We start from the raw sequence: 20,807 nt of genomic DNA on the forward strand, positions 1-20,807 counted from the left end.
AAGTGTCTGCTACTCAGAAGAGTGTGAATAGCTTTTTACTGGAAAGCCTTCGATTAGTAGAGAAATGCCGTTAAAACAACAGTTGCAGTAACGAGATAATGAACCCTCCCCACTGTGGTATGAATGCCAGGATGTAGTGGAGAGATTGATTCTCCAGGCAGGAGTTGGGAATCTGCTATCGGGGCTTGACTAAACTGATTCCCCCACACAGCAGATGCTGTCACCCCCTTGGTCTGATGGCTAACCGAGACCAAGAGCTGATTAGGCCTTGGGAGGATGGATGGTAGCCCACAGAGGCACATATCATTCACATAAATCTAGAACTGATGCTTTTCCCCCCTCTTTTTAAGGGAAAATAATCTTCACTTCTGTGGATGAGAGATTTTACAATTTGCTCTGGCTGGGTCCACTCTATTTCATGGACCAGCATAGATCTTCCAGGCTGTAGCTATCAGCTAAATCCTAAATTCTGCTTGACTGATCATTTTATGCACCTGAGGAAAACTGCCAAGTATTGGAGGATTCAGTCTTTGACTACCAAAGGGTACTTTTGGAAGTACTCCCGTTGACTTCCATTCCAGGATTTGGCTCTCTGGTACCCCCTGCTGGTCATCACGCTTACTACCCTACCCCTCTTCTCTTCCAGTTTTGCCTTTTCCCTGCTTCCTCTGAAATCAACACAGAAGCCTTCTGTTTGGGGTTTTTGGTTTTTGGAAGGATGAGGTTTTACTGTTAGTTCTTACAGAGAAACAGAAAGAAGTTTAAAATGACAAATGGAAAAAACAGAAAATTGCAAGAAATTTTAGACATTGCTTCAGGTATAAATGTATATGGAAGGAGGTCTTTGATCATTGTACTGAAATAGAGGAATACAAATTTAGAGTTAAAGGGGAACTTAGAGATTATCTAGTTCAAGGGTTTTACCCTTTTCTGTGTCATGGACCTCTTTGACCATCTGGTACACTGAGGGTACCCCCTCCTCACTTTTTCTCCATTGAAAATGCCTTCTTTACTGAGAAAATGGAGGCCATTTGACATGAACTCATTCATCTCCCTCTTTTTATCTCAGAATTCTTTTTTCTCTTCTTTTCCCAAGTCCATAACAAAGAGGCAGCCCTTCTACTTGCCAAGGGCTACCCTCCCACACGCCTGCTTGAACACATCCCCTCCCACCTTCTCTAGCAGATTACCACTTATTAACCTCTCTCTGGTCCTCTCTCTTGTCTCTACTTCTCTGACTCTGTCTATGCCCATGGACCTTTCTGAAGAACAATTTCTTTAAATGCATACAGTAAAATACATAAGATTACAAAGGAATTCAATTATGTTGAAATACAATTACACAGGAATCCAATTATATTGAAATTCAGTTATTAGAATTTTTTAAAAGTTAGGAAACCAATTACATTGCAAATAGTCATCAGAATATTAGGAAAGGTAAACAATTGAAATATAGTTATCAGAATGTTTTAAAAGTTAGGAAAACAATCATGTTGAAATACAGAATATATTAAAAAGTCAGGAAATTAATTATATTGAAATACAGTTATAAGAATTTTTTTTCAAGGTCCATGGACCCCAGATTAAGAATCACTGATTTGGTCCAGTTGCTTCATTTTACAGACAAGGACAAAGTGACTTACTGAATCTCTCTGAGTTCCTTTTTTATTTTGTCTTGAATCAGTTCTGCCCAAATCTTAAATCTGTTTATTCCCCAAGGATGGGCTCTTTCTGGAATTCACCTCCTTTCATTGCAGAAAAAGAATTCCCAATTTCTGATTATCTCTCCTCACTCTACTTACCGCTAATGTCCCAGGGGATATTCCCCAAAGTGAGACAATAGGTAATGATTTCATATAAAGAAGCCCAGCAATGATGGTATCTCAAATTTTTTTTAAAAGCCTCTAGGCCAGCGGTTTTCCAAGTGTGATCAGGGGAATTAACAGTTCCTAAGACCTTTTCAATGGGTTCCTATAACTATATTGGACATTAAAACTATTATTATGAAACAGCGCTGTTTTAATATCTAATATGTAAATATTGACAGATATAACCCACATAAACAAAAGTTTTTTGAGGTCCTCAATAATGTTTAAGAGTATAAAGGGGTTCTGAGTAAAAGAAATGAGAATTGTTACTCTAGACCAAGAGTATTCATTCTAAGTACCCATCAACTTCAGAGGTCATTCATTTCCTTACAGTTATCTGTCCTTATGTATTTTATTCCCTTTATATCACTATCCTCACTCCCAGTGGTAAGGCTCTCCTAATGTTCCTGGGCTACCCACAGGCTACCTGTGATAGCATCTCATCCAGTCCTCTTTGCCCCAGCAGTTTCTTGTACTTGGGACCCAGTCCTTTGTGTCCCAGCTCAGTGACCATGAACAAGCCACTTGACAACTCTGATCCTCACTCTCCTCATCTAAATGGCCTTCGGACCTGGGTTATTCCTGCCATCTGCTTCCTCTGTTGTTACTCATGTGTATGTGCTACTGAACAGATCTAGAGGAAGCTTCACAATTATTCTGAATGTGTACATTCTAAATTCATATTATGCACCTTCAGTCAGGCTCTCACTACTTCCAGGCAGGCACTTTATACCTCCTTAACTGATTCCCTATCTCATTCTTCATGAAAGCTGTTCCAAACTTTCTCTTCCTTCCTCAAGACTCCTATGTACCTCTACCTCCTTTCTCAGCTGAAAAATCTTCCTTTCTTTATTGAGAAAATGGAGGCCATTGACATGAACCTTCTCATCCCTTGTCTCTTCATCTCAGAATTCCCTTTTTCTCTCCTTTTCCTAAGTCTGTGACAAAGAGGCAGCCCCTCTCCTTGCCACCAGCAACCCTCCCACATGCTTGAACCTGTCCCCTCCCATCTTCTCTAGCAGATTGCAACCTGTCACTCTCTCTCTGTCTCTATTTCTGTGACTCTATCTCCCTCTGTCTGTCTCTATCTCTCTCATTGTCTCTCTGTGTGTCTCTACTTCTGTCTCTGTGCTGATGTCCCTCTCTGTTTCTCTGTTCTTCTGTCTCTGTGTGTCACTCTCTGCCTCCGTCTTTCTGCCTTTAGTCTCCCTGTCTCTGTATCAGTGTCTCTCTCTGTCTTTCTGTCTCTGTTTCAATATGACTCTGTATCACCTCTCTGTCAGGGTGGGTAGCATGCTCCCTCAGTAACTTCATTAATTCTCATGAGTTTAACTGTCATCTATGTAGATTACTCATAGATCTATATATCCAGCCTTAGTTTCTCTCATGGGCTTCAGTTCCACACCATTGTCTGTTGTATATTTCAAATTGGATATACCAAGGACATGTGTCAAGCCTAACATAATTCATTATCTTTCTTTCCAAACCCACTCTACTGCCAAGCTTCTAGATTTCTGTCTAAGGCAGCACTATCTTCCAGTCTTCCAATTTTGTACCCTTAGTGTTATTGTAAGATCACAGGTGGATAGATTTAGAGGTGAAAGGTTATTTAGAGGTCCAGATTCAACCCCCACATTTTATAGATGTGGAAAATAAGGCATAGGAAAAGTTAGGTGACTTGCCTAGGGTCACACAGCAAGTAAGTGACTGAGGCAGGATTTGAACTTAGGTGTTTGCTGACTCCAGGTCCTAGACCACCTTATTTCCTCCTAAACTATTCTTGCCTCCTCATTCTACCTCCACGCAAATGTCTAGTTGAGTTGTCAACTTTCACTGTTTCCAGCCCTGTAACCTTTCCTCTGACCTCTTTTCTCTACTCATATAGATACCATCTTAGTTCAGGCTCCCATCACCTCTCATCTAGACTATTGAAATGTCCTTCTAGTTGGTCTACAATCTCAAGTCTTGTTATTGGTGGTGGTGGTGGTGGTGGTTGCGTTGCTGCTGCTGCTGGGCAGCTAAGTGGTACCATAGTGCACAGAGGGCTGAACCTGGAATCAGGAAGATTCATCTTCCTGAGTTCAAATTTGGCCTCAGATGCTTATTAGCTGTGTGATCCTGGGCAAGTCCTTTAACCCTGTTTTCCTTGATTTCCTCATCTGTAAAATGAGCTGGGGAAGGAAATGCCAAACCACTACATTATCTCCGCCAAGAAAACTCCAGATGGGGTCATGAAGAGTCAAACACAACTGAAATGAGTCAGAATCATAAACAGCAAAGGTGTAGTTGGTCTCACTACCTCAAGTCTCTCCCTTCTGCAATTCACTCTCCACACTGGTGCCAAAGTGATTTTCCTTAAGTGCATATGTGACCATGTCACCTCCCTACTCAATAAATTCTAGTGGTGCCTTATTGCTTCTAGGACCAAATATAAACTCCTTTGCTTAGTTTTTAAAGGCAGTTAGATGCCCCAGTGGATAGAAATCCCTGGGCCTGGAGTCAGGAAGACCTGAGTTCAAATCCAGATTCAGACCCTTATGAGCTGTGTGACCCTGGGCAAATCACTTACCTCTATTTATCTCAGTTTTCTCAGCTCTAAAATGGGGATAAAAATAGCACATACCTCTCAAGGTTGTTGCAAGGATCAAATGAGATCATATTTGTAAAGCACTTAGCACAGGGCCTGGCCCATAATAAGCTCTATACAAATGCTTTTTCCCTTCCCCTCTGTTCCTAAGCCCCTCAATCTTGTCCCAATATATCCTTCCAGCCTCATTTGTAGATCACTCCCTGTCCAGCACCCCACAGTTCAGTCAAACTGGCCTGATCTCTGTTCCTCATCCATAGTACTTTCCTGTCTCAATGGCTTTGCATTGATGGCCCCCCATGCCAGGAATGCACTACCCCCTGACCCTTACCCCCTCGCCCTTACCTCCATGGAATCCTTCACTTCCATCCACACGCAGCTCAGGCACTACCTTTTGCACAAAGCTTTTCCTGCTCCCCCCAAATTGCTGGTGCCCTTCCTGCATCCTGTCTTATGTTTACCTTGTTTGTATTTACTCTATGTCTCTGTAGCTGTGTCTATATATATGACACATATATGTGTGTTTCTTTGTCTATAGCTATATCTATATGCCTATCTATCTATCCATCTATATCTATCTATCCATAAGGACCATCTCCAGTTGTCCTGATCTATATCTTGCCACTGGATCCAGATGGCTTCAGAGGAGGAAGTGAGGCTAATGACTTTGCACAGCCCTCTCCCACTTAAATCTAATTCATTTGCAAGTCATGACATCACCTTTCTAATGTCATGTTCCTCATGGAGAATGAACAACAATCTATCCATATATCTACACCTATTTGTCTCTTATCTACCTGTCTATCTAGAATGAACAGTCTATCCATATATCTATTTGTCTCTATCCATCCAGCCACATTGTCTCCTTAGATAGAATGTAAACTCTTTGAGAGTAGGGATTGTATCTTTTTTGCTTGGCATCCCCAGTGCCTAGAACATAGTAGGCCTTTAATAAATGCTTGTTAGTTGACTGACACCTTCCCTGATGAGTAATAACATCCCTTCTCACATTCTCAGTTCTTGGAAAGACTCAGGCAGTCAATCAAAGGAGGCCACTCCCATCCATGGGGGTTGGGGGAAGAAGGGACATAGAGGCCACCATCTTAATATTACATTACAAAGACCCTGTTGCTTTACTACCCCTATAAGACAAAATTTATTAGTAAATATCTTTGACTCTCCAGTTCCATCTTGGATTCTGGTGGTCCCCAGGTACCCCTAAGGCTCTTATTTAGCCTTACCTAAAACAGAGTCCTATGGCCAGAACTCCTGAATAGGCTTCCATAAGGAGGATAATGAGCACCAAGGAGAGGAAGTCATTAACTGTGGAAGACTTACTTGCTGAGCCATCTGACTCTGGGCAGTCTGTTCTTTTTAATAACAGAAAACTTTTCCTCTAGGAAAGAAACCAGGGAAACTAGAGTCATTTCCTTTAATGAACAGCCTGGGACCCTAATAAACAATAGTGATGTTTTCTTGCCTAGCTAAAACCATGCAATAACAAATTAAATTTTGGTATTCATCACCACAAGGTAATTCACAAGAAGTCAATAATCATTAGCTCCAATAGGGAGTAAATTTTTAAAATGCACCAAATATAGAATTCTATTATCTATAATAGCATTTAATATTAAGCACTATCAAAAAATGCATTTGTTTTCTCAGCATCTCTGGGAAGTGAGTTATTAATCTCATCATGCCATTTTGTTGATGGGAAAATGGAAGAAGGACGAATTTGCTTAGTCCAGAGTCACTGAATAAAATATTGCTTGGACTTTGTTATTATCAGCACATCAACCAATACATCATCAATGAGCATTTATCAAGGTCTACTACTGTGCCAGGCACTACATTAGGCCCTGGTAATAAAAGATATGCCATCAAGAATACTATTCTTTGACTTGCCCTCTTAAAGGACTTAGTGATGTTGGATTGGTTCAAAAAAGCTCACATACAAAAGGTAAACAAAGATTTTTTTTCTAGTGGTTGAAAAGGGTAGAAGAAAGTCATGTTCCATTTAATATTTTAGGGGTATTTTAGAGAGAACTAAAACTAAGGCCTCACTTGGATTCTTCTTTGACACAGTAGTTTAATGGAGTTTTTTTTTATGAGGTAAATTGACTAGACCAGCCAAGACTTGGATTTGAATCCTATACCTGATATACACTGGTTGTGTGACCCAGAGCCAGCTGTTTAAATTTCTGGTGTTCCAACTTTAAATTGCAGAGAAGGGACTGATTTGAATTGGTGGAGAGAATTTCCTCAGTCCTTGAAAGGGAATTTTTTGGGAATGGGGAAATCTTTGACTTTTCCATGCTTCCCTGACCAGAGGAAAACCCTAAAACCCCGGAGATTTGGACTTCCCATGGGTGGTTGTAGCAATGTCCCAAGAATGGTGATGGTTCAAGGATAAATTAGATACCCCAAGAAAAGGCAGCTTTGGGATTTTACATGGACCCCTACCCCTATCCTCAGGGCCTGGTGAAGAACTACCCCTACCTCAGGGGGACTTCCTGAGGATTCTAGGAAGGTGGGGCAAAGAAGGGAAGGCAATAAGCATTATTAAATGCCTACTGTATGCAAGCACTGTGCTAAGTGCTTTAGGAATATCCCATTTGATCCTCACAACAATCCTGGGTAGTAGGTGCTATTATCGTCCTCATTTTACAGTTGAAGAAACTGAGGCAAGCAGAGGTTAAGCTTACCTAGGACCACACAACTGGTAAATGTCTAAGGCTGGATTTGAATGTAGGTCTCCAGGCCCAACACTCTTATTCATTGACTTTTTTTTTCATCTTGTTTATATTTATTCTATGTATCTGTAGCTGTGTCTATATGTGTGATATATATGTGTGTGTTTCTTTGTCTATAGCTGTATTCTCCCTATGACTTTAAGAATATTTCCACTCTTGCCAGGGATGGTTTATCACAGAGGGGAGAATGTGCCCCTACTTTGGGGGCGTGCTTTCGTCCTTTGTTCCTTGCCATACCTTCTTGGTAAATGTTCTTTTATAAAATAACGACAATATAGTGAAACCTGGGTATGCCCTGGAGAATGTCCAGGCTGCCGAAGATGCAAGTCTCTGTATTCCCTACCACGCAGATTGACTCAGCCTCCTTTTATCGGTTTAGCCCACATCTTTAAAACTATTGACTAAAGGGGTCTCCCTTTTCCCACCACTCTTGACAGGCTAGTTCAGTTCCCATAGAGCACAGTCGTAGTTTCTCAGAGAAGGGGTAAAAGGGAGAGAGCAGGGGAAGGAATGCCTTCCCTTCTCACTACTTCAGTATTGGGGAAGAAAAAAGTCATACATTCTATATCCACAAGACAATATTGTTCAAATGACTCAGAGAAAGAAAATTACTTGATAAGAAATCAAAAGTTAGGAGGTAAAAAAAACATGAGGGATTCATGAAGCTGTGGACTATGAAATGCTAGGGAGATGAAAGCATGTCAAAGGGATTGTGGCTGCTTTATCATGGCAGTGACTGTCTCCCTGACAGGCATCACTCCCTGGATATTCTCAATGGAAAAATGGCAACATCTTGAAAATTGCTTGTGTTTACCCTTGAGGGGCTTAGCAAACGCAGAGAAAATGCTTCCATGTTTAGAAGATAGATAGATAGAGAGAGAGAGAGAGAGAGAGAGAGAGAGAGACAGAGACAGAGACAGAGACAGAGACAGAGACAGAGACAGAGAGACAGAGAGAGAGAGAGAGAGAAGCATTTAGAGCCTGTAGCATATGGTAACCAACTCGACTTGTCTGTCAGCCCTGAAAGGAAATCCAGGCATATCTAGGACCTGCCATGTTTACTCTGACCACTCCAGCTATGGGACTCAGCCAGTAGCTGGGACAGGGTGCAGCCACTGGGGGGCAACAGGATTCTGCCTTGGAGAAGACAGATGATGTCACAAATAACACGAGCACGTTATTCCCCTCCTGCTCTGACCCTTACGGTACATTTTTAGCAAACTCTCCCAAGAACAAGACCTACAAAATGTGAGAAATGTACAAATAAGGAAACCAAGTAACAGAACCTGGTTTTAAGAGAACTCTCTCTAGCAAGGATGTCTTCTAGGTTAGGGCCACACTTAGAAGTTCAGATTTATTCTGTTTTTCTACATAATCCCATATTCATCCTGAATTTTCCAGTTCTGAGTCAAACAACAAGCTGCCTTCTTGAATTGCAGAGGAAAGAAAACCCTCCCATCTCCCTTCTCTCCTTCCTCCTCCCTCTCCTGTCCCCTCCCTTCCTGGATTTTCCTACAGCTGGCAGCCTGCAGAACATTAGTTCCCACAGTTTTTTTCTAAGACTTTAAAAACAACCCAGGAAAGTGTCAGCAGTAAGGCGCAGGGATGGCTCCTAGGAAAGTCAAGAGGTAAATCACCATTGTCAGCTGGTGGCACAGTGGATAGAGCATTGGACCTCGAGTCAGGGAGACCTGAGTTCAAATGTGACCTAGACACTTACTAGTTTGACTCTGAACAAGTCACTTAATCTCACTTTCCTCAACTGTAAAACAGGGATAATAATAAGATGTACCACCCAGGGTTGTTGCAAGCATCAAATGAGATGATATTTGTACGAAGCACTTAGCACGTAGTAGGTGCTAAGCTTCTTTTCCTGAGACAGCACGTAGTTGGCCTCTGCCATCCCAATTATATAAATCCATTTTAATAGTCTCCTTGGTTGCAGGAAGAACACTGGATTGTGGTCAAAGGAAAGACGAATTCAAACTGAGTCAGTTCTCTTGGCCCCATTTTCCTATTTTGTAAAATAAAAGAGTAGGAGTAGATGACTTCTAGGGTCCCTTCTATCTCTAGTCTGTGAATCTGTTCTGGCTAGCTTCTTAGAAGGAGGATTTGTATTCAGGATATGGAAGTGCTAGTTTCCAAAGCTTTCTGGTTGGATAAGGGCCAGTTAATAGAGTACTGTCCGTACTCTGACTCATTCACAATGGAAATGCTGCACATTTCTTAGTGAAATGCTACACATTCCTCAGCCATCATTCCATATTAAATTACCCTCTTTGTCCCTCATCCCATCTCCTCTCCCCACCCTCAGGGACATGCCTCATTTAAAAACTAAATAACAGCTAGCTATCAAACTCTGTGGTTCCATCTGGCATGACTGAACAGCACCTCACTCATCTGGGAAGAGACAAGCCCTGAAATCTGACATTCTCTCTTTTTTTGCTTAAGGTTTGCTGTATTCCAGCCTTTTGGATTCCAACCAGTACCATATCTTTTCTATGCCATTTTGGGAGGGAGATTCTTCATTCAAATTTAGGTCTTTAAATAATATAATGACCTGTTCTCAAAATTTAAAAACAGACACACATCCCACTTCTGGAATGCAGATGTTCTGACAAATTAGGGTGGAATGGGAGCAGAGATGGAGGTAAGCCTAGATTCTTTGCCCAAAGGAAATCCGTATCAGAGGGATTTGATTAAATTTAGTTGTTTTTTTTAATTATACTTTATTTTTTTCCAATTATCAAACATTCATTTTTTCTCCCTCCAATCTCCTTGCTCCTCAGGAAAAACCCTTGTAACAAAAATGGATAGTTAAACAAAACAAATTCCCATATGAGCCATGTCTCATCATGCATATTTAGTTCATTATCTCCCTGTTGGAATGAGGATAAAATTCTTCATCAAAGGACCTCTGGAATTTGGATCACTGTGATGATAAGAGTTCCTTAGTCTTTCAATTTTTAATTTTTTTTTTTTTAGGACTAAGTTTCTTTATCTCCCCCAGTCTGTAAGTATAGGCACTGCCCAGGTGCCCTAACCCTAAATTCTGCTGTTGACTGGCATGACAGTTTGGATCTGCAGCTGAATCAGTCTGATCCTCCTTAGGCTAGCTGGTAGCCTCTGCATTCCTGAGGAAGGGCTCCCCACCATTGGTCCTCTACTCAGTGTAGACACCCGATTGACATTAACCCTACCGAAGCTTAGAACTCCCAAGCTCAAGAAACCCATCAGCATATGTGTGTCCACTCACCCATATCTTTATAGTTTTCATTATTCTTCTGGTTCTCCCTTCTAAGTTTGGTTTTAACTACTTCTTCAGGACAAAGTAACAGTACTGAATTCTGCTCCCTAAGGGCTCATAACAAACATACTTTAGTTGCCAAGTATAAGGTGATACAGAGTTGGGCATATGCTTTCCAACAATCCAATTCCCAATTTGGTACAAATCATCAGCAGGGGAAATTACTAAGGCAGTGACAGGCAGGAGAAAAGTCAGATGCCAATGATGGTTTCCATCAGGGCTGGTTTTATGAGCAGGCTTCCTCTATGATTGGAAATGCCCACAAAAGGCTGTTTACCCTCCAACTACCCCAGTGTATATTCCTGCCTTTTGTTGAGTCTGAAATTCCAGTTATTTGCCAATATGAGAGGGTTGAGGCATTAAGAACCCTTGTTACAATGGGGAAACCAAGATATCATTAGCACCTTGGCTTGAATTAGTTTATCAGATTAGCTAGCAGAGACCAGAACCCCAAGGGCAGGGATAGGGAAACTTCGAGGCCACATGTGGCCCTCTAGGTCCTCAAGTAAGGTACTTTGACTGAATCCAAAGGGCTGTACTTGAAGACCTAAAGGGCCACATGTGGCTTTGAGGCTGCAGGTTTCCCACCCCTGACCAAAGGAATGCAACAGAAGATGGGTCATTTTTGATGGGAGCAAAAAATGGTGGATGCTTAAAGGGAGTGAGGTGGCTCTCCTAGACCTTTCCTCACTGTGGTATCCCATCTAGAACTGACTCTGTTTTCAGTTCCCTTCCCCTCTGCTCCCTTCTTCTCTGCTAGCCTAATCTCACCCTCTCTACACTCTCCACTGAGTAACCTTATCCCCCTGCTGGGGATAAGCAGAACTCCTATTAGTGGGATAGGATAGGAGTATGATATAGCTTTCTAGGTGCTCTACCTATAGGGGACACTGGACTTGGAATCAGGAAGACCACAATATGAATTCTGGCTAGGTTACTATGGGCACTTAACTTCTCTTTCAGCCTTCATTTCCTCATCTGTAAAATGGGAATAATAAAAGCTCTCACCTCATAGGGTTGTGGTAAAGATGTCCAGATGAGATAATACATGTGTAAAATGTTTCTGAAACCTTAAAGTACCATAAAAATGTTAGTTATTGTTATATAGCGTGAATAGTGTGACAGGGGCAGGAGAAACACTGGCCCCATTAAAATGCTCCTAGAGCTCTATACTTTTATAACCACCATTTATATTCATGAACACAAACACACATGCACATTTGTGTACGGAAGCCTTTACAGGGAAAATAAAGCAGCTGTTTAATGACAGGCTGGAATTACAGGACCTTCTATTTCTGTCACACTTAACCCTGGTGTGATATGCTCAGACTTCTTCACTAAAAGCAGCTGGGCTGCTTTCTACCTGGTTGGAATCTCAATGGAGATTCTTGTATGTTTGCAGTAACAAGGGGAGCAAGAAGATGGGGGTGGGAATGAACCTATTCCTCCTTCCTTCTCCTGGTCCTACAAATGGAGTAGGGAGTAAGGAGGAAGGACGACCCAAAGAGTAAACTCAATCCTCTCTTTTTACATAATACCAGGGGGTATGCTGGTAAATGTTTAACCCTCCAGGAAAAAAAAATACCCTCAACACACCTTTAAGTTTAATGTGCATTATTAGTATTTTCTCTAACTTTGTTAAAACTATACAATCAACAAAACGATAAGAAAAACCTTGATTTGCAGTGTTCATTAATTTCTGAAGTGGGAAAATTTAACAATCCCAGTTTGAGCTGACTTTAGCCCACCCCTCCATAATACCTTCTTTTCTCACAGCATTCCTATGAGACAATGACTTAGGGAATAGATATTATTATCCATGTTTTAGAGAAAAAGGTGATATGACTTCCATAGTTAATCCACCAATAAGTTAACAAGCATTCACCAAGTTCCCATTGTGCACTGGGCACTTGGGATACAAATAACAGAGATAATGTTTACCCTCACATCCCTAATGATCTATGACATTCTCTTCCTCTCTTTCTCCTCCTCCTCCCCATCCCCTTCTCTGTCTGTCTGGGCCTTTCCACCCACGTTGCAGGTTTCCCTTCTGCTCTATGACTCCACCAAGATGAGGCAGCTGCTCTCCAAGTCTGTTGTAATCGATGATGACGATGATGATGAGTATCCCTGGAGACAGAATGCTCATAAATACTACATTCACCTCATCCTCAGCCTCTTCCTCTTCATCTGGTTCATACTGGGCAACTATTGGGTCTTTTCCATCTACCTGCCCAATTTTATTCCTCCTTTCCACCAGCCTCAGGATTACTGCGATAAAACCCTGTACCTCTTTGCTGTGAGTGTCCTGGTGATAAGTCATTCAGTGCTGTTCTTGCTTATCTTTTGTAGCTGTTGCATATATGTTGTTTCCAGGCAAAGGTATACTGGTGAGGAAGACTAGGACCCCACAGACCTCATTTCAAGAGAAAGACGATAACCACACTCATTCAGAAAAACAATGAAGAAACCATAAAAATGCCCTCCTGGATACCTTCCAACAGAGTAGGGGTTCTTAATATGGGGTTTGTGAACCTGTTTTTAAAAATGTCAGTATTGTTGGTTTCCTTTGCAATCCTACATCTTTTATTTTATTTTCTGCATTTAAAAACAATATTCTGAAAGGGGCTTTACTCAACTTCCAAAGGGGCCCATGATCCAAAAAAAAAATCTAGAACCGCTGTTCTAGACATACATACTGCCTTGGTAGGGAACCTTGCTTTGTTGCTCTCACCTGCCACCTTTGACATTCAGAATTTCATCCGTAAGGATTTTTTTTTGAGATAAGGATAGAGAGATGGGGAAAGAGGGAAAGACTTTCCATGTATAATATTGACCTCACACAGCTGTTGTGAGACTCAAATGAGAAAATGTATATAAAGCACCTTGCAGGCTTTAAAATTCCATAGAAATTCTGGTCATTATTATGATATCATTCTCATATTTTATTATTAGCATCCAAATCTACTGAATGTCAATCACTGCAACCACTTACTGTTACAAGAGCCAAGGCCTAACCAGCTATTTTAAAAATGCCAAGTGGACTTGATATCTGTGCTTTGCAGTACAAAGGCTGCTTTCTTAACGAATCTAGCCACCCTTTAGAAGAAGAAAAAAGCCGCCATCAGGTTTGTTCTGACACTATCTGACTCTATGGCCACAGGAATACAAGGTCTATATTAAAGGTCCCCTTTCGGAAGGGAACCATGTTGACATTCCAGCCCAAGACAGGATGATGCCATGTGTGTGGGTACATTAGCTTGGTGCTGACAATGAAAGTCATTTGGCCAGTAAAAATTGATTAAGCACTCACTGTTATGTCAGAAAGTCTTCTAAGCACTGGGATAAGGAAAACAAAAACATGGTCCCTGCCCTCAAGAAACTCACATTCTAATGGAGGAGGATCATTATGAAGAGAAGGGTTCCCTTTTGGACTATAGTAGCTATGTGATATTGCAAAGCTATTGTCTTGGCTTTGAGATTATATTTCTCCTTGCCCTCCAGCCCCAGCTACCTGACCAGTATGTAATTGATGGAAATGTAGACAGTGGTGTCAAATGGAACTAGAAACGGATACATATATATGTATGTGTGTATATGTGTGTGATATATATATATATACATATACATACAATATATATACATATATCACACACACATACCCATATACACACACCCAGATAGGATATATGAGGATCCCTGTGGGTACATATTAACTTAGAAAACCACATATTGAAATTGCCTATGGCTTATTGCATCTTTATTTTACCAATTATATTTCCGTCCAGTTCAGGCTGATAGATCCCACCTGGGTCCTGTGTCTGACACTTCTATTGTCGACTGCCAGTGAGCCTGTGAATAGCCTGAGTATATCTGAGGTTGCTGTTCCAAGGTATACCATGAAGTGAGCGCCTTGTTAGCCTGCCTGGGGCTGTGTTTAGGACAGCTTCATTCCTTTGTGGTATCCAGGCTGGGATTAACTTTCTGCCCCAAACAGCAGTTAAAAATATGCAGATTTCTTTAGGTGTTTGTTTTCTTAATGAATAAGACAAGGGAATTGTTAGTTCCACGATTTACAGAAATAAATCTTCCACAGGTAAAGGGACACAGAGTTATATTTATAGGTATATAATTGGACCTTTCCCTTCTATCCCAATCAGGTGCATGTGCTGTACATATGCATGTTTTTTTTATGGTGCCTATCTTGAAAAACACTCCTTCTGGTGCTTTCTAATCAAAACCAACAACAGAGTTGTAGCCAATCTGCGGCATGGCCTTTCAGCAAAAACATCTGGGTTATTCAAAAAGCAGATTCCCCTCTGTGGTTTTTTCACTGAAAACCATCCATGATTCCCATGGAGGCATATGCTTTAGTGTTTCTAATATTGTCATGTGTATTGTACTATAGTTCTTGGGATTGAGATGTGGAGATGATTTAGTCCAACGTTAGAGGTATTTTAGTCCAACCCTCATTTTGGAGATGAGGAAGTGTCTATCTGGATAGTGTCAATCAACAAACATCTGTTAAGCTCCTACTATGTGCCAGACACTGTCCTGAGCTCTGTAGATACAAAAAAAAGGCAAAGACAGCCCCTACCCTCAAGAATCTCACAGTCTAATAGGGAAACAAACAATTTTATATGTAAACTTCTAAACTACATATAGTTTAAATGGAAATAATCAGCAGAAGGAAGGTGCTAGATGCTCTCCAGTTTATCAGTCTGTCTAATATAGTGCCTAGAATTGAACATGGTACTTCAGCTGTCAGATATCATCTGACTAGTATAGGTTAGTGGAACCATCACCTTCATGCTAAATGTTCTATGCCTCTTCTCATGTGATCTAAAAATGACATCAGCTTTTTTTAACTTCTTTAGCACACTGTTGACTGATTTGTAACTTACAGTACAAAAAAACCTCCCCAATCTTTTTCAGGTAATTACTATCTAGTCATGCCTCTGACTTGTACTTGTCAAGTTGATTTCTTGTAGTCAAGTATAAGAATGTGCATTTGTCCCTAGTTTTATCTTACTAGAGTCTGCACAAGTTCAAGACTGGAAAACTCTGCCTCTTGGGGCCAAATCTGGCTCACTCTCTTTTTACTTATGGCTCATGTACTAAGCATGGGCATACAAAAACAAGTGGTAGGCTGGACTTGGCCCTCAAACAGTAATTTCCCAACCCCTGTTCTAGCCTCTCTAGATGTTTCCATCATAACCATCTTTGAATGTGTAAACTATCTACCTGTAAATGTGATAAGCTTTCCACCTATGCCTTTGCCCATTTCATTGATAAAGATGTTCAACAACACAAAGTCATGAAGAGGTAACCTAGAGTGCTCATTTGGAGAAGGTCTTGCAAGTTGGCATCCAATCCTTCATTAATGGCTTATCATCATGAGTTCAAATGCAGCCTCCGACTACATTTACTAGCTGTGCAACCCTGGTCAAGTCACTTAACCCTGTTTGCCGCAGTTTCCTCATCTGCAAAATGAGCTGGAGAAGGAAACGGCAAACCGTTCCAGCATCTCTGCCAAGAAAACCCCAAAGAGAGTCACAAAGAGTCAGACGTGACAGAAAAACAACTGAACAACAAACAACAATTACACATTGACATCCAATCATTCATTAATGGCTTTTTTTTTGGTCCAGCCCTTCAACTAGTTCCAAATGTACTTAATTGGTACCATGTCACCTCACTCACCCCTCTCCATCTAGTTTACAAGGATAGCATGAGAGATTGTATAAATCTCTGCTGTGCTGAGACCTGAGTAGAGTCCTTATTGCTTAAGGGTCAGAGCTTAGCAATGCTTTCTTGGCTGAGCAGAGGCAAGAAAGCCTTCACTTTCCTTTCCTTTGGATTCATCCCACGCATGAAGGGAGGTTGCTTGCTAGAGTGTGTAGCAGCGATTGCTATGGGATTGTGAGCTTTTCTCCATCATTTGTAGTTGTTGGCTTTGTGCCCAGTCAGCAGAAAGCATGTCTCCTCCCAGGGAAAACTCAGTTCAGGTGGGTGTCATGTCAAAATAAGGCTGTTCACATTTGCTGGAGGAGTCTCCATGCAACATGGTAGAATTGGAGCCCCTGGAAGACTTGGTGGTTCCAGTTAAGCCTTGGAGAGCTACACTGTGACCATCAAAAGTGAGCGTCCTACAAGGACTAGTTTCTGCTATTTCTATAGCAGCCATCACAGACTAATGGGTGAAGCAAGCCCATTACACTTGGCCAGGGTAGACTTTATTGTGCCAGCAGAGGAATTTGCTGTCAGTCCCATGATTTCATGTTATATCTGTATATTATTTACATTGTGCAACAATAATATTATATTTTAGCATGAAATGATGCAAAATGATCATAGATTTTGTGTTTTTGCAACTGTCAAATATCTTTGCTTTATTTGTAAGCCTTCTGTTTTTCTAACTTTGGTGAAATAAACTTGGCATAAGCAATTTGTCTCGCAGACCCTTCCTTGAACACCAAATGGCAATTTTACCACCATCCACAGATTCTGTCACTTGGTCATCCCTTCAATGGATTAAATGGGGCATCATAGTCCTCACCCTGAAGACCTAAGGCTATCAGGAGTCTATCCTGCTCAAGAGTTCCTCCACAAAATCCACATGTGTGTACTTACCATATGTCTCAGATTTCTGAGACAGTCCCAATTTCAACACATTAAAAGTATATTTTTTAAACAAAAGTCTTTCTTTTTCCTTCCTCCCACTTAATATCTATCTTCCCAACAGAACAATGAAAAAAGCAAAAAAAAACCCAGATCCTCACAATAAAAATGCACAGTCTAGCAAAACAAATCTTGACATGGACCATGTTCAAATATGCACATCTTGTTCTCAATTTTAAGTCCATCCTTTCTCTGGCAAAAGGTGAATAAACTAATTCATCTTCAATCCTTTGGAGCTGTGCATTAATAAGAGGTCTGAAGTCTTTCAAAAGTTGTTTTTCTCCATAATAGTGTCATTATATAAATTGTTCTGTCTCTGCTCACTTCCCTCTGCCTCCGTTCATAAAAGTCTCTCCAGTCTCTTAAATTGTCCATTCCATCATTTCTTATGGCACAATAATATTCCATTACATTCATCTTTGTTTAGCTAGTCCCCAATAGGTGGGCACCGTCTAAAACTGGGCAGTTTCCACATTGGTACCACAACAAAGAGCTACAAATGTTTTTGTGCATGTGGATTCTAAAAGTATACTTTTGACAATCCTTTGTAAAGAAAAAATACTTTGTTACAGCATGTCCATTTTTTTACAAATATTTTACAAATATCCATTTTTTTCAATATAGTGATTTTCTTTTTTTAATGAATTTATTTTTAGTTTTGAACATTCACTTCCATAATCTTTTTAGTTTCAAATTCTCTCTTCCTTCCTCCCCACACCCCTCCCCAACACAGAAACATTTATTAAGCACCTACTATGTGTCATACACTATGCTCTATGGGCTGTTGTGGCATCTCTAGAGGAATGAATGAACAGGAAAGTTTTTCTGACCCTTCCTGTGTGTAGAAGTGAGAGGAACAAAAAAACCCAGTCCTCCAGGATTTTAGCCCAAAGGTGTCACCTTCCAAATTCACTAGGCATTCTAACTGTGTGATCTAGATGGTTTTTCTACCACAAGTGGATGTTTGCTACTAGAAAGGGAAGAAAGAGAATTTCTTTCCCAAAGAATCATTGTATTCCACTCTGGTAACGCTCAGATGATGACTCAGTTAGTTGTTTGAGGTTCAGTCTCCAGATATCTGGTATATTTAGGTAGGTAGATTACAGGAACACAGTATGATAGCTTTAATGCAGCTTAACTCAAGTCTAGGCTCACAATCTAATCAATCACTTGGTGAGCAAGCATTTTTAAGCACCTCCTATATGCCAGACTTGGTGATGCTAAGTGCTAGGTACACAAGGTAAAAACCAGTCCCTGACTTCCCTTAAGGAGGTTATAGTCTATCAAGGGAAACAACATATACACATATATATATAGATACAAAATATGTGGTAATTAAATAGAAACTTAATTACTGTCTTAGTTCAAATCTTCAGCATTTCTTGTCTAGATTATTACAACTGTCCTAGTCCATTGATTCCAAAATAATCTTCCTTAAGCACATATCTGACCTTGTGACTTGTACTCAATCAATTCCTGTTGTATTTAAGGTAAAATACAAAGTCATCTGTTTAGTTTATAAAGCTTTATAGTTGTAGGGAGCAACTAGGTTGGGCACAGTGGACTGGTTGCTAGGCCTAGAATCAGAATATAGCCTCAGATACTTTCTAGCTGTGTGGATCTGAACAAGTCACATAATCTCTGTCTGCTTTGGTCTCCTCAACTGAAAATTGAGGATAATAAAAGCACCTATGTCCCAGGGCTGTTGTGAGGATCAAATGAGACACTATTTGTAAAGTGTCTGGCACATAGTAGGCATTTTAAATAAATGCTTATTCCCCTCTACATAACTTAGCCCTACCTTATCTTTTCAGCTTCAATAGATATTTCTCTTCTTCTTGCCTTTTGTGATCCAACCAAACTGGCTTTGTCTCTGTTGCCAACACTTAAGACTCCATCTTCTGTCTCTGTGCCTTTGCATGGGCTATCCTCCATGTGTTATCCAGCATTTATGAAGTACCTATTACATACCAGGCACTGTGTTCTGGGCATGCAAAGAAAGGCAAAACAGATCCTGCTGTCAAGGAGCTCACAATCTATTGTGATGTGTGTGTGTGTGAGTGTGTGTGTGTGTGTATGTGTGTGTGAGAGAGAGAGAGATAAAGACAGAGACAAAGACAGAGAGAGAGACAGAGACACAGGCAGAAAGAGACACAGAGAGAGACAGAGATGGGGGGGAGGAAAGAAAAGGGAGGTATTTGTCTCCCTTTTAGAATATAAACTCTAATCCTTAATTAATTAATTAAACTCTAATAAAATTCTAATCATTGCAAATAGGGATCATTTCATTCTTTGTCCTTGTTTCCACAGTGCCTGGTATGTAGTAGGCACTTAATGCTAGTTGATTGATTGAAAAATACAAATTTCACTTGGTAGGTGGGCAGCTGGGGGAATCAGGAGAGGGCTCAGGTAGGTGGTCACACTTGAGTTGAGCACTGAAGGAGGTTCAGGTTTGCAAGACTTAGAGACCAGGATGTGACACACATAATAAAGAGATGTGGCATGTGTTTGTGTAAATACAACAAAAAAAAGCAGCATATGACAGAGGACAAGGGGAGATTCAAATAAATTCTCTAGGAAAATGTGAGAAAGGTGAGATCACTTAGAGTCAGGGGAATACACAGAAAAAGGTAGAAAAGGGACCTATGAGATAATCAGTCTAGTGGTACTGGAACACAGAGCACATGAAGGACACTAATGGAAAATAAGACTGTCCTTATTTATCATCCCTCACCAAGATGAAACTCAACTTTGGCAGACACAGGGAAGCAGCAAAGATAAATTTGTTTGGGGACATTTTGAGCTTGAAGTGTCTATGGACATTTGGAGACACAGAACTGGAGGTTGGGAGAAATACCAAGTCTGGATACACAGATTTGGGAGACATCTGCATAGATGGGATGATTGAATTTACCTGAATAAATGAGATGAGATGTCCAAGGGAAAGAGTGTAGAGAGAAAAGAAAAGAAAGCTGAGGACAAAACCTTGTGGGAGACCCACACTGAAAAGGAAAGGAATAAATGATGATCCAGCAAAGGAACCTGAGAAGGACTTTAGACGTGTAGCCAATGAACCAGAAGAAAGAAGGGTTATAGAAGCCGAGAGAGGAGAGACTCTTCAGAAGGATGGAATGGTTGAAAATGGTTGATGTTGTAGAAAAAGTCAAGGAGCATGAGGACACAGAAAAAGTCATTGAATTTGGTCGTTTAAATAGTCATTGAGGAGCTAGTTATGTGATAAGCAGCCTAGGAGGCACAGTGGATAGAATGAAAGACTTGGAGGATCTGAGATCAAATCCAGCCTCAAAGTCATGTGGCCCTCAGCAAATCACTTGACCACTGTCTGCCTCAGTTTTCTCACCTGTAAGATGGGTATGATAATAGCACTTGTCTCCCAGGGTTGAGTTAGGGTCAAATGAGATATTTACAAACATGAAGACAATTTATAAATGCTACTATTACTATTATCATTATTAAACTTCAGCTGTTTCAGTAGAGTGGTGGAATTAGAGCCAGATTATGGGGGCCTGAAGAGTGAGGGCAGTAAGGAAGTAGAGGCAGTGAGTGTAGGTTGTGATTCTTTCTAGAGACTTGACAATTAAAGGAGATAT

The 20,807-nt window shown here is 40.7% G+C and overlaps 2 protein-coding genes across 2 annotated transcripts in view; one reads left to right on the plus strand and one right to left on the minus strand.

Moving 5' to 3' along the window:
• The window catches only part of TMEM272 (transmembrane protein 272), a 39,370-nt gene extending 22,407 nt beyond the window's left edge, over nucleotides 1–16,963 (plus strand). Inside the window, exon 5 of the mRNA XM_072610476.1 lies at nucleotides 12,557–16,963. Within this exon, the coding sequence (XP_072466577.1) occupies nucleotides 12,557–12,919 (363 nt within the window). The 3' untranslated portion in view covers nucleotides 12,920–16,963. The remainder of the gene's footprint in view (nucleotides 1–12,556) is intronic.
• The window catches only part of CCDC70 (coiled-coil domain containing 70), a 99,057-nt gene that overhangs the window by 57,678 nt on the left and 20,572 nt on the right, over nucleotides 1–20,807 (minus strand). The gene's annotated exons all lie outside the window — the stretch shown is intronic.

The sequence above is a fragment of the Notamacropus eugenii genome, chromosome 5 (genome assembly GCF_028372415.1).
Source record: "Notamacropus eugenii isolate mMacEug1 chromosome 5, mMacEug1.pri_v2, whole genome shotgun sequence".
NCBI lineage: Eukaryota > Metazoa > Chordata > Mammalia > Diprotodontia > Macropodidae > Notamacropus > Notamacropus eugenii.